The 13,764-nt window shown below is 40.9% G+C and overlaps 1 protein-coding gene across 4 annotated transcripts in view; it reads left to right on the top strand.

Annotated features, from left to right (window-relative positions):
- The window catches only part of Cad96Cb (protocadherin Fat 4-like Cad96Ca), a 229,257-nt gene extending 218,577 nt beyond the window's left edge, over nucleotides 1-10,680 (top strand). For all 4 annotated transcript variants that reach the window (XM_071668117.1, XM_071668114.1, XM_071668115.1 and 1 more), the window contains 3 exons: nucleotides 2,028-2,135; nucleotides 7,052-7,283; nucleotides 8,929-10,680. In XM_071668117.1, coding sequence (XP_071524218.1) covers nucleotides 2,028-2,135; nucleotides 7,052-7,283; nucleotides 8,929-9,012 — 424 coding nt within the window. In that variant the 3' untranslated portion in view covers nucleotides 9,013-10,680. The remainder of the gene's footprint in view (nucleotides 1-2,027; nucleotides 2,136-7,051; nucleotides 7,284-8,928) is intronic.
- Nucleotides 10,681-13,764: the final 3,084 nt, after the last annotated feature.

Here is a 13,764-nt window from a genome sequence, read left to right as displayed (position 1 = left end):
ATCCTCTTGGTCAATCTTTCCTCACTCATTCTCTCCATGTGCCCAAACCATTTCAAAACACCCTCTTCTGCTCTCTCAACCACGCTCTTTTTATTTCCACACATCTCTCTTACCCTTACGTTACTTACTCGATCAAACCACCTCACACCACACATTGTCCTCAAACATCTCATTTCCAGCACATCCATCCTCCTACGCACAACTCTATCCATAGCCCACGCCTCGCAACCATACAACATTGTTGGAACTACTATTCCTTCAAACATACCCATTTTTGCTTTCCGGGATAATGTTCTCGACTTCCACACATTTTTCAAGGCTCCCAAAATTTTCGCCCCCTCCCCCACCCTATGATCCACTTCCGCTTCCATGGTTCCATCCGCTGACAGATCCACTCCCAGATATCTAAAACACTTCACTTCCTCCAGCCTCTCACCATTCAAACTCACCTCCCAATTGACTTGACCCTCAACCCTACTGTACCTAATAACCTTGCTCTTATTCACATTTACTCTTAACTTTCTTCTTCCACACACTTTACCAAACTCCGTCACCAGCTTCTGCAGTTTCTCACATGAATCCGCCACCAGCGCTGTATCATCAGCGAACAACAACTGACTCACTTCCCAAGCTCTCTCATCCCCAACAGACTTCATACTTGCCCCTCTTTCCAAAACTCTTGCATTTACCTCCCTAACAACCCCATCCATAAACAAATTAAACAACCATGGAGACATCACACACCCCTGCCGCAAACCTACATTCACTGAGAACCAATCACTTTCCTCTCTTCCTACACGTACACATGCCTTACATCCTCGATAAAAACTTTTCACTGCTTCTAACAACATATCTTTATATATGTACATTTTCGTTTTCTTCCATCTGATATGGCATTTGATATTTTTGATGCAGCCTTAGCAGCAAGAACTTATGGTTTTGGTTAGCAATAACATATACACCTAAATCTTTTTCTTGTTTTCTATAGCATTGCAGTATCCCATTATGCATTTATCTCCTTCCTTTGTCCTTATTACTTATTGCATGCTTATATTTGTTTTCATTGAACATGATAAGCTAATTTCTTTTACATTCCCTCAGTTAAGCAATGGTTTGTTGCAAAATTACTCTCTCTCTTCAGGTCCATATTCTCTTGTATGTCTTAAAGAATGTAAAAAGTTTGTGACTGGACTGGGTGCCATCCATTAGGTTATATACAAACAATACTGGTCCAAGAATACTGCCCTCTGGGGTTCCAGTCTCATCCTTTAACTAGTTTAAAAATGACACATCTAAACATTTTTCTTCTTGTCAGAAAGAAAATTTCTTAATCCCATATAACAATTGTCCAATGACTCCAAGAATTCAGTTTAAGCAAGCAGTCTCTTATATGGATCCTTATCATAAGCTTTCTAGAAGGCTAAGTAATGTCTGCACTGTCTGTTTTGTCAGTTGGAGTGTCCAGTTTCTCTTATTATACTGATAGCTATGTGTCAGTGTTGTCTCGCTTTGTCTTGACAGTATGTACATTTGAAAAAGGGGGAGGAAAACCACCTGTGACATGGGAAATAAAGGGGACAAGTATTGTAGGGGAAGAAATCAGGGAAGAATGCATGGAATGGTGTATGCAAGGGAGGCATGTAAGGACAGGGATAAGTAGGAACTCTTTCGCTGTGATCACCCCTTTGATGAGAATTGCAGGAGGGAATTGACGTCAGAGATGATGATAGATAGAAAATTTTGACCCAAGTTATCCTGCTCTCATAATAGTGTAATATGCAATTTTTTTTATAAGCAGACTTTCACACAGAAGTACTTTGCTGTATGTATTTTTTACTTATCCATATACCTTGCCAAATGCATTCAGTAACTTTAATAGTATGATTTGTAACTTGAATTGCTACACTTACTGCTTGTACAATTAATGCAAAACCCTTTAAAAACATGAGAAGGGGTACTTTTGCATTCTTGTTTGTTTATATTTAGCTTCTCATGCATTTTTACCTACATGAAGAATCATATTATAGATCGTTGTCTGGAAATGGTACCCGAGGAAGTCAGCATAGCATTGGCAAAAGAGCAGGGAGTGGTCGGAGTTCTGGGTCGCCTGTGGGTATTGGCGCCATGTCCAAGAGGTAACTATCATCTTGCATACTATTTTTATGATTACATTAGAAAGAATAATTTTCATCCATTTATGTTACTAAGTAGACTTGGTATGTATACCTCCCAACATAAATGGATGATTGTTCACTTAAATCTCATGGTATTAGCCAAGAAATCTATTTATTTATATATAAACAGTGAATGAAAAAGATTTTCAGTGCTCAGGGCTTGAACATGCAAAAGGATGAAAGATATGCACGGGATAGAGTGAATTAGAGCGATGTGCTATACTGGAATTGGTGTTTGTAGTAATGTAGCAATGGTTGATGCTCATAGCTTAGATTGGAAAGTGTGAATCTGTGCGTTTGGGGGTGTGGTTTAAGATGGGTGCATGTCTGGTGCTTGTTAGGTCATTTCAGTGTTGTATTTAGTGTTCCATTGTTATGTTTGCTGGGATTGGAAGGATCCATCAGTACAGGTGTCTGAAGTGTGACACAGGAGTAGGCTTTTTGTTTCTGCTTGGAATTTAGTGGTGTTGGAAAGATATGAGTGCTAAACATGTTGAGGTGGGATTTTATTGGGAAGATCTTTGCTTCATAGTGTAAGTGTTGAGTGTTTGTGGTTGCTAGGCAGCCAATGATTGTTTTGAGTGCACTGTTTTGTGTGTTGTTGCATCTTTGTTACATTTACTTTAGAGAGGGTAGAAGATCCACCATGGCAAGTGAGGCTTAGTTTAGAGTGGAGTGGATGATTTGTTCGTGTAGGATATTGAAGGACCCTTTTACTTGTTCAGATCTGGTGCCAGAAGTGTTCTGAGGCATTTAGTTTGTGTGTTGCTTATGAGTAAATGGTATTGATGTGGGGAGTGAATTTCACATGTTGTATGTAATATATTCACATGTTTATTTATTTTTTTTCATACTATTCGCCATCTCCTGCATTAGCGAGGTAGGGTTAAGAACAGAGGACTGAGCCTTTGAGGGAAATCCTCACTTGGCCCCCTTCTCTGTTCCTTCTTTTGGAAAATTAAAAGTAAGAGGGGAGGATTTCCAGCCCCCCACTCCCTCCCCTTTTAGTCGCCTTCTACAACACACAGGGAATATGTGGGAAGTATTCTTTCTCCCCTATCCCCAGGGATTTATTTATTTATATATTTATGTATTCAATTATGTTTTATTTTTATATACACCAGGACCCCCTTTTCCAAGAAAGAACCCTGGTGTACCTCAGGACCTATTTCCAGAGGCTCTTGTAGCCCAAGCATGTACCACCTCCAGTAGCAGGGAAATGGGGATGCCTTTGAAGTGAGAAGTTCTTAGATGAGACTGTACCTTCCAGTGATACAGCTTTGCCAAAGATAACATTTCATTCATGGTCCAACCTTATACAGGCTGAGTCCAGTGTTACTGGACTCTGCCTGCATGATGTTACATAGTGAGTGAGATTGCATTATCATCAGTGAATGAAGTAGGCCCCATCAAGGAATTTTTCACTCTAAAGGAGTCCATCATATCCCTGCAAATAATTGCAGTGCAGACTTGAAACTTCAGGAGCCCTAAAAAGGGGCCATAGGGTTACATGATTATTTTTATTATTATACTTTGTCACTGTCTCCCATGTTAGCGAGGTAGCGCAGGGAAACAGACGAAAGAATGGCCCAACCCACCCACATACACATGTATATACATGGACGCCCTACACACGCACATATACATACCTATACATTTCAACATATACATACATATACTTTTTTTTTTTCGCCGCTGTCTCCCGCGTTTGCGAGGTAGCGCAAGGAAACAGACGAAAGAAATGGCCCAACCCACCCCCATACACATGTATATACATACGTCCACACACGCAAATATACATACCTACACAGCTTTCCATGGTTTACCCCAGACGCTTCACATGCCCTGATTCAATCCACTGACAGCACGTCAACCCCGGTATACCACATCGATCCAGTTCACTCTATTCCTTGCCCTCCTTTCACCCTCCTGTATGTTCAGGCCCCAATCACACAAAATCTTTTTCACTCCATCTTTCCACCTCTAATTTGGTCTCCCACTTCTCCTCGTTCCCTCCACCTCCGACACATATATCCTCTTGGTCAATCTTTCCTCACTCATTCTCTCCATGTGCCCAAACCATTTCAAAACACCCTCTTCTGCTCTCTCAACCACGCTCTTTTTATTTCCACACATCTCTCTTACCCTTACGTTACTTACTCGATCAAACCACCTCACACCACACATTGTCCTCAAACATCTCATTTCCAGCACATCCATCCTCCTGCGCACAACTCTATCCATAGCCCACGCCTCGCAACCATACAACATTGTTGGAACCACTATTCCTTCAAACATACCCATTTTTGCTTTCCGAGATAATGTTCTCGACTTCCACACATTCTTCAAGGCTCCCAGGATTTTCGCCCCCTCCCTCACCCTATGATCCACTTCCACTTCCATGGTTTCATCCGCTGCCAGATCCACTCCCAGATATCTAAAACACTTTACTTCCTCCAGTTTTTCTCCATTCAAACTTACCTCCCAATTGACTTGACCCTCAACCCTACTGTACCTAATTACCTGCTCTTATTCACATTTACTCTTAACTTTCTTCTTTCACACACTTTACCAAACTCAGTCACCAGCTTCTGCAGTTTCTCACATGAATCAGCCACCAGCGCTCTATCATCAGCGAACAACAACTGACTCACTTCCCAAGCTCTCTCATCCCCAACATATACGTACACAGACATATACACCTGTACATATTCATACTTGCTGCCTTCATCCATATACATATTATATAATTGGTATGTTTGAAGGAAAGGGAACTCCAGCAATATTATATGGTTGCAAGGCATAGACTATAGATAGGGTTGTGCGGAGGAGGGTGGATGTGATGGAAATGAAATGGTTGAAGACAGTATGTGGTGTGAGGTGATTTGATCATGTAAGTGGTGAAAGAATAAGAGAGATGTGCAGAAATAAAAATTGTGGGTGAGAGAGCAGAAGAGGGTGTGTTGAAATGGTTTAGACATATGGAGAGAATGAGTGAGGAAAGATTGACAAAGAGGACATATGTGTCAGAGCGGATGGAACAAGGAGTGGGAGACCAAATTGGAGGTGGAAGAAGGATTGAGTGAAAAAGATTTTGAGCAGTAGGGGCCTGAGCATGCAGGAGGGTGAAAGGGGTGCAAGGAATAGTGAATTGAAATGATGTGGTATACTGAGATCGACATGCTGTCAGTGGACTGAACAGGGCATGTGAAACGTCTGGGGCTAACCATAGAAAGTGAATGTGAACGAATGTGGCCGTTTTTGTCTGTTTTCCTGGCGCTACCTTGCTGAAGTAGGAGGTAGCAATGCTGTTTCCTGTGTGGCAGGGTAGCACCAGGAATGGATGAAGGCAAGCAAGTATGAATTTTTTTTTTTTTTTTTTTTTTTATACTTTGTCGCTGTCTCCCGCGTTTGCGAGGTAGCGCAAGGAAACAGACGAAAGAAATGGCCCAACCCCCCCCATACACATGTACATACACACGTCCACACACGCAAATATACATACCTACACAGCTTTCCATGGTTTACCCCAGACACTTCACATGCCTTGATTCAATCCACTGACAGCACGTCAACCCCTGTATACCACATCGCTCCAATTCACTCTATTCCTTGCCCTCCTTTCACCCTCCTGCATGTTCAGGCCCCGATCACACAAAATCCTTTTCACTCCATCTTTCCACCTCCAATTTGGTCTCCCTCTTCTCCTCGTTCCCTCCACCTCCGACACATATATCCTCTTGGTCAATCTTTCCTCACTCATTCTCTCCATGTGCCCAAACCATTTCAAAACACCCTCTTCTGCTCTCTCAACCACGCTCTTTTTATTTCCACACATCTCTCTTACCCTTACGTTACTTACTCGATCAAACCACCTCACACCACACATTGTCCTCAAACATCTCATTTCCGGCACATCCATCCTCCTGCGCACAACTCTATCCATAGCCCACGCCTCGCAACCGTACAACATTGTTGGAACTACTATTCCTTCAAACATACCCATTTTTGCTTTCCGGGATAATGTTCTCGACTTCCACACATTTTTCAAGGCTCCCAAAATTTTCGCCCCCTCCCCCACCCTATGATCCACTTCCGCTTCCATGGTTCCATCCGCTGACAGATCCACTCCCAGATATCTAAAACACTTCACTTCCTCCAGCCTCTCACCATTCAAACTCACCTCCCAATTGACTTGACCCTCAACCCTACTGTACCTAATAACCTTGCTCTTATTGACATTTACTCTTAACTTTCTTCTTCCACACACTTTACCAAACTCCGTCACCAGCTTCTGCAGTTTCTCACATGAATCCGCCACCAGCGCTGTATCATCAGCGAACAACAACTGACTCACTTCCCAAGCTCTCTCATCCCCAACAGACTTCATACTTGCCCCTCTTTCCAAAACTCTTGCATTTACCTCCCTAACAACCCCATCCATAAACAAATTAAACAACCATGGAGACATCACACACCCCTGCCGCAAACCTACATTCACTGAGAACCAATCACTTTCCTCTCTTCCTACACGTACACATGCCTTACATCCTCGATAAAAACTTTTCACTGCTTCTAACAACTTGCCTCCCACACCATATATTCTTAATACCTTCCACAGAGCATCTCTATCAACTCTATCATATGCCTTCTCCAGATCCATAAATGCTACATACAAATCCATTATGAATATGTACATGTGTATATATGTGTATGTATATGCATGTATATATGTATATGTTGATATGTATGCATATGTGCATGTATGGGCATTTATGTATATATGTGTATATGAGTGGATGGGCTCTTCTTTGTCTGTTCCCTGGTACTGTATATATTATTTATTTAATATTCATTTTTCTTTGGGCATTACCCAGCTCCTCACCAGCTGGATCAGCTAGGGCTGTAGGTGGTCTTCCAGTCAAGAACAGAGTTAGCCCTGCTCCAACACCACCCACCCCAGCGAACACTCCTTATCCTGACCCTGCATCCTCTCCCGGGACTCACTCGGGTTCTTCTGGTCCATTGACATCAAAGATTTCCTGGCCTCATGGATCAATACCTAAGAGAGTGAAGAAGTTATCTTGGGAAGATGAACTAAGTAATAAGGTGAGTAGATTGGCATGATTATAAAGGGAGTTTATTAGCTCAAATTCTATTTCATGCATATCTTAAATACTATTTCCAGCTTTTACACAAAAATTTAAGTTGAATCCTCCAAAAGTGTTTTTGTTACTCACAGTATTCAAACATTTAATTGTCAAAGATCCAACAGCATTGCTCAGAATATTTATGAAAAGAATGTTGCAGTCAGGTTTATTTATTACATATATGAGTGGAACTGCTGTCTGCTTGCACATAATAAAACACAGTTGTGCGTGAAAACTGTAAGGATTGCCTTAGAAGTTAGACAAAGAAGTGAAGTTGAAATAGAAAGTGTGGAAAAGGTAAAAATTGAGAAAGTATCTTGTGAAAGGGAAACTAATCCTCAAATGATAGCCTGAGTTTGAGAATTTGAAGCTTATGTTCTCCCAAGTGAAACTTTAATGTAAATTTATCTATAGAAGAAAAATATCAGTGGATATTAAGACATTTTTTCATCCATAAAACTTGTATTTATGAATGTCTGGTAACCTGACTCTGGTTGTAACTCTTTAGGTGCAGAGTTAATTTCCAGATGTATTTCCTACGAGTCTTAGTGCTTCAGTAGATATGTCTTAAAAACCTCTTTAATAGCAGGAGTTGAAGAGAAAATGTACAGAAAAATCAGTTAATGGATGGTGTTTGCAGTAAAGCATGAACTTCCTCATTTGTAACAGATTTCTTGCACCTTACACTTATAATGATGAACAAATTCCAAAGAGAGAATGAGTGAGGAAAGATTGACAAAGAGGATATATGTCAGAGGTAGCAGGGAACTAGGAGAAGCGGGAGACCAAATTGGAGGTGGAAGGATGGAGTGAAAAAGATTTTGAGCTATCGGGGTCTGAACATAGTGGAGGGTGAAAGGCATGCAAGGAATAGAGTGAATTGGAACTATGTGGTATACTGGGGTCAACATGCTGTCAATGGATTGAACCAGGGCATGTGAAGCATCTGGGGTAAACCATGGAACGTTTTGTGGGGCATGGATGTGGAAAGGTAGCTCTGGTTTCGGTGCATTACACATGACAGCTAGAGACTGAGTGTGAACAAATGTGGCCTTTTGTGTGTTTTCCTAGCACTATCTCGCTATTTCATGTGTGGCGGGATGGCGACGGGAATGGATGAAGGCAGCAAGTATGAATATGTACAGAATATGTGTATATGTCTGTATGTATATGTATGTATACATTGAAATGTATAGGTATGTATATGTGCATGTGTGGGCGTTTATGTATATACATGTGTATGTAGATGGGTTGGGCCATTTTTTCGCCTGTTTCCTTATGCTACCTTGCTAGTGCAGGAGACGGCAATTAAGTATGATAAATAATAAATTCCAAAGGGATGTTCATTAGCACTGCATTGATTTAATTTGATTTTTTGTATTACATACTGTCATGATATCTGAATACCTCATAGGGCATCCATGAATGATGGGTTTCTGCTTTCTCATATGTTGTTATTCACACATCCCTTCCCTTTATGATAATGTACTTTTATCTCAGAAGTAGTTCCTTCTTGTAGTAGGTATATGAGATATGTGATTATGATATGAATTTCATAGAATTTTAAAGATTGTCTTTTGTGGTCATGACATTATTTTTTCCAGACGGAGTTGGACCCAGAAGTGAGTGTGACCCCCATGCCTCAGTCATCAACCTCTGACACGCCTAACCTCACTGTCTATTTTTGAGCACAATGGCAAAAGTTTTCATCTTCAAGATCAGAGTCCAGTGTAATCCTGGCCTCAATAGACTCTCCCCTTTCAGCAGTAGCCTAGTCTTCTAGGGTTTTCAACCCTAGGTTTATTCCTACTGGATGTGTTGTTGAAACTCAAAACTTTGACATGCCATGTATGGCATCATTCCAAGGACTAAAGAACTGATTCATTTTTTAATCAACACTCCAATTGAGTTCTCTTCTATAGTGTGTAATCTGTGTAGGGGTGTAACACAAGAAAATTTACCCTCAGTAATTAAATGCCTCTAGAAAATAAAGGATGTACAAATGAAGAGTATTCAGGAGGTTCTGAACAAAGCGAGAAATACCAGTTCACAAAAGAGTTCTTTAGAATTGGTTGTTGTTGCAACAGTCATTGATAGCAATGGTTTATAAGATTAGGGATAGCTTTGAGGAGGTTCTTTGTTGGAGATTGGAAACATTTCACCCATCCCCAAACTCTAACCTCCCCAGTTTATTGTTTCCAACCTGGAGGTGCTTGACAGTTTATCCAACTTATCTGTGATCATCATTTAGGAACCAGTAATAATCATTTTCAGCATCATGGATGTAGTAAAAGTTGTTACATATAAGTTACTTCACATCTTTCCTGGTATCAGATATCAGCTTACTCCTGAAAAGACTGATGAATTAATTCTTATGCAGTTTCTGAATGTATAGATCTCAAAAATATCTGAACACAACACTTAGTTGTGGAACTGATAGTTCCTGTTGCATTTTGAGTTAAAATATGGCTTGAAATGTACTAGCGTTACCCTATTCCTTGTACTGTATAATGTTTCATCATCTGTACTATCCAGTGTTTGACTCATCAAAATCATCAGTCTCTTACTGTATAATTATAATGCATTTCTGATGCATAATTTATTTTTTCTAAGGTTTACAATGTATTAGCAGTGTATAATTGCCACACTATTATTAATGATGAGTTACTCCATTATTTTTAAGGTGATAGCAGGTGATTGTTCACATATAGGATTCCTTTAGATATGTAATATGAATCATTAAAACAATCATATTGTTAGTGTTATATAAAATGGCGTGAGGATCATGAATGTTACTTCTCTGAACTAAAGTTGTTGAAATATTGTAGGCAAAAAATTATTGATTGTTAAGATCATGTGACATCCAAGACTTTTTCTTAGCATAATTTTACATCTTCATTTGCTTGTAATTCTTATTTCTATTCAATATTCTTAATTTTGTTAGGCATTGTAAATCATTACAGTTGGAAAATGTTAGAAGCTAAAGGCATATGTACATGAATCCTTTGGAAGTTATATTCAGTAAGTGGTGCATAAAGTTTTGGATATTTTATTTTTATTTTTAGATTGGCTCATTTTTTTCCTCAAGGTTTAACTTATGTCTGGCTTTAGAGGATCTCACATAGAACACATGTGTTTCATGTTGTCCTTCATGTCACACATATGCTATGATAACTTTTTGATTAGTATAATTCTTAGGCATGACCATGGGTGACCACTCACTTCATTACAAATGACATCTTCACTAAGCTCAGAATTTAAAGAAAGCTGAGTGACTTATAAACCTTTTTCTTGAACTACCTTCCCATATATAACTCAGCAGATCCCGTAAAGTAGAGCTGACATCGTGTGTCCATCTTTATTTTTTTTTTTTTTTTTTTTTTTTTTTTATACTTTGTCGCTGTCTCCCGCGTTTGCGAGGTAGCGCAAGGAAACAGACGAAAGAAATGGCCCAACCCCCCCCCCCCATACACATGTACATACACACGTCCACACACGCAAATATACATACCTACACAGCTTTCCATGGTTTACCCCAGACGCTTCACATGCCTTGCTTCAATCCACTGACAGCACGTCAACCCCTGTATACCACATGACTCCAATTCACTCTATTTCTTGCCCTCCTTTCACCCTCCTGCATGTTCAGGCCCCGATCACACAAAATCTTTTTCACTCCATCTTTCCACCTCCAATTTGGTCTCCCTCTTCTCCTCGTTCCCTCCACCTCCGACACATATATCCTCTTGGTCAATCTCTCCTCACTCATTCTCTCCATGTGCCCAAACCATTTCAAAACACCCTCTTCTGCTCTCTCAACCACGCTCTTTTTATTTCCACACATCTCTCTTACCCTTACGTTACTTACTCGCTCAAACCACCTCACACCACACATTGTCCTCAAACATCTCATTTCCAGCACATCCATCTTCCTGCGCACATCTCTATCCATAGCCCACGCCTCGCAACCATACAGCATTGTTGGAACCACTATTCCCTCAAACATACCCATTTTTGCTTTCCGAGATAATGTTCTCGACTTCCACACATTTTTCAAGGCTCCCAAAATTTTCGCCCCCTCCCCCACCCTATGATCCACTTCCGCTTCCATGGTTCCATCCGCTGACAGATCCACTCCCAGATATCTAAAACACTTCACTTCCTCCAGTTTTTCTCCATTCAAACTCACCTCCCAATTGACTTGACCCTCACCCCTACTGTACCTAATAACCTTGCTCTTATTCACATTTACTCTCAACTTTCTTCTTCCACACACTTTACCAAACTCAGTCACCAGCTTCTGCAGTTTCTCACATGAATCAGCCACCAGCGCTGTATCATCAGCGAACAACAATTGACTCACTTCCCAAGCTCTCTCATCCCCAACAGACTTCATACTTGCCCCTCTTTCCAGGACTCTTGCATTTACCTCCTTTACAACCCCATCCATAAACAAATTAAACAACCATGGAGACATCACACACCCCTGCCGCAAACCTACATTCACTGAGAACCAATCACTTTCCTCTCTTCCTACACGTACACATGCCTTACATCCTCGATAAAAACTTTTCACTGCTTCTAACAACTTGCCTCCCACACCATATATTCTTAATACCTTCCACAGAGCATCTCTATCAACTCTATCATATGCCTTCTCCAGATCCATAAATGCTACATACAAATCCATTTGCTTTTCTAAGTATTTCTCACATACATTCTTCAAAGCAAACACCTGATCCACACATCCTCTACCACTTCTGAAACCGCACTGCTCTTCCCCAATCTGATGCTCTGTACATGCCTTCACCCTCTCAATCAATACCCTCCCATATAATTTACCAGGAATACTCAACAAACTTATACCTCTGTAATTTGAGCACTCACTCTTATCCCCTTTGCCTTTGTACAATGGCACTATGCACGCATTCCGCCAATCCTCAGGCACCTCACCATGAGTCATACATACATTAAATAACCTTACCAACCAGTCAACAATACAGTCACCCCCTTTCTTAATAAATTCCACTGCAATACCATCCAAACCTGCTGCCTTGCCGGCTTTCATCTTCCGCAAAGCTTTTACTACCTCTTCTCTGTTTACCAAATCATTTTCCCTAACTCTCTCACTTTGCACACCACCTCGACCAAAACACCCTATATCTGCCACTCTGTCATCAGACACATTCAACAAACCTTCAAAATACTCATTCCATCTCCTTCTCACATCACCGCTACTTGTTATCACCTCCCCATTTACGCCCTTCACTGAAGTTCCCATTTGCTCCCTTGTCTTACGCACCCTATTTACCTCCTTCCAGAACATCTTTTTATTCTCCCTAAAATTTACTGATAGTCTCTCACCCCAACTCTCATTTGCCCTTTTTTTCACCTCTTGCACCTTTCTCTTGACCTCCTGTCTCTTTCTTTTATACTTCTCCCACTCAATTGCATTTTTTCCCTGCAAAAATCGTCCAAATGCCTCTCTCTTCTCTTTCACTAATACTCTTACTTCTTCATCCCACCACACACTACCCTTTCTAAACAGCCCACCTCCCACTCTTCTCATGCCACAAGCATCTTTTGCGCAATCCATCACTGATTCCCTAAATACATCCCATTCCTCCCCGACTCCCCTTACTTCCATTGTTCTCACCTTTTTCCATTCTGTACACAGTCTCTCCTGGTACTTCCCCACACAGGTCTCCTTCCCAAGCTCACTTACTCTCACCACCTTCTTCACCCCAACATTCACTCCTCTTTTCTGAAAACCCATACTAATCTTCACCTTAGCCTCCACAAGATAATGATCAGACATCCCTCCAGTTGCACCTCTCAGCACATTAACATCCAAAAGTCTCTCTTTCGCACGCCTGTCAATTAACACGTAATCCAATAACGCTCTCTGGCCATCTCTCCTACTTACATAAGTATACTTATGTATATCTCGCTTTTTAAACCAGGTATTCCCAATCATCAGTCCTTTTTCAGCACATAAATCTACAAGCTCTTCACCATTTCCATTTACAACACTGAACACCCCATGCATACCAATTATTCCCTCAACTGCCACATTACTCACCTTTGCATTCAAATCACCCATCACTATAACCCGGTCTCGTGCATCAAAACCGCTAACACACTCATTTAGCTGCTCCCAAAACACTTGCCTCTCATGATCTTTCTTCTCATGCCCAGGTGCATATGCACCAATAATCACCCACCTCTCTCCATCAACTTTCAATTTTACCCATATTAATCGAGAATTTACTTTCTTACATTCTATCACATACTCCCACAACTCCTGTTTCAGGAGTATTGCTACTCCTTCCCTTGCTCTTGTCCTCTCACTAACCCCTGACTTCACTCCCCAGACATTTCCAAACCACTCTTCCCCTTTACCCTTGAGCTTCGTTTCACTCAGAGCCAAAACATCCAGG

This window comes from Panulirus ornatus, chromosome 12 (assembly GCF_036320965.1).
Source record: "Panulirus ornatus isolate Po-2019 chromosome 12, ASM3632096v1, whole genome shotgun sequence".
NCBI classification, from domain to species: Eukaryota; Metazoa; Arthropoda; class Malacostraca; order Decapoda; family Palinuridae; genus Panulirus; species Panulirus ornatus.
This window is presented reverse-complemented; position numbering and strand designations above follow the sequence as displayed.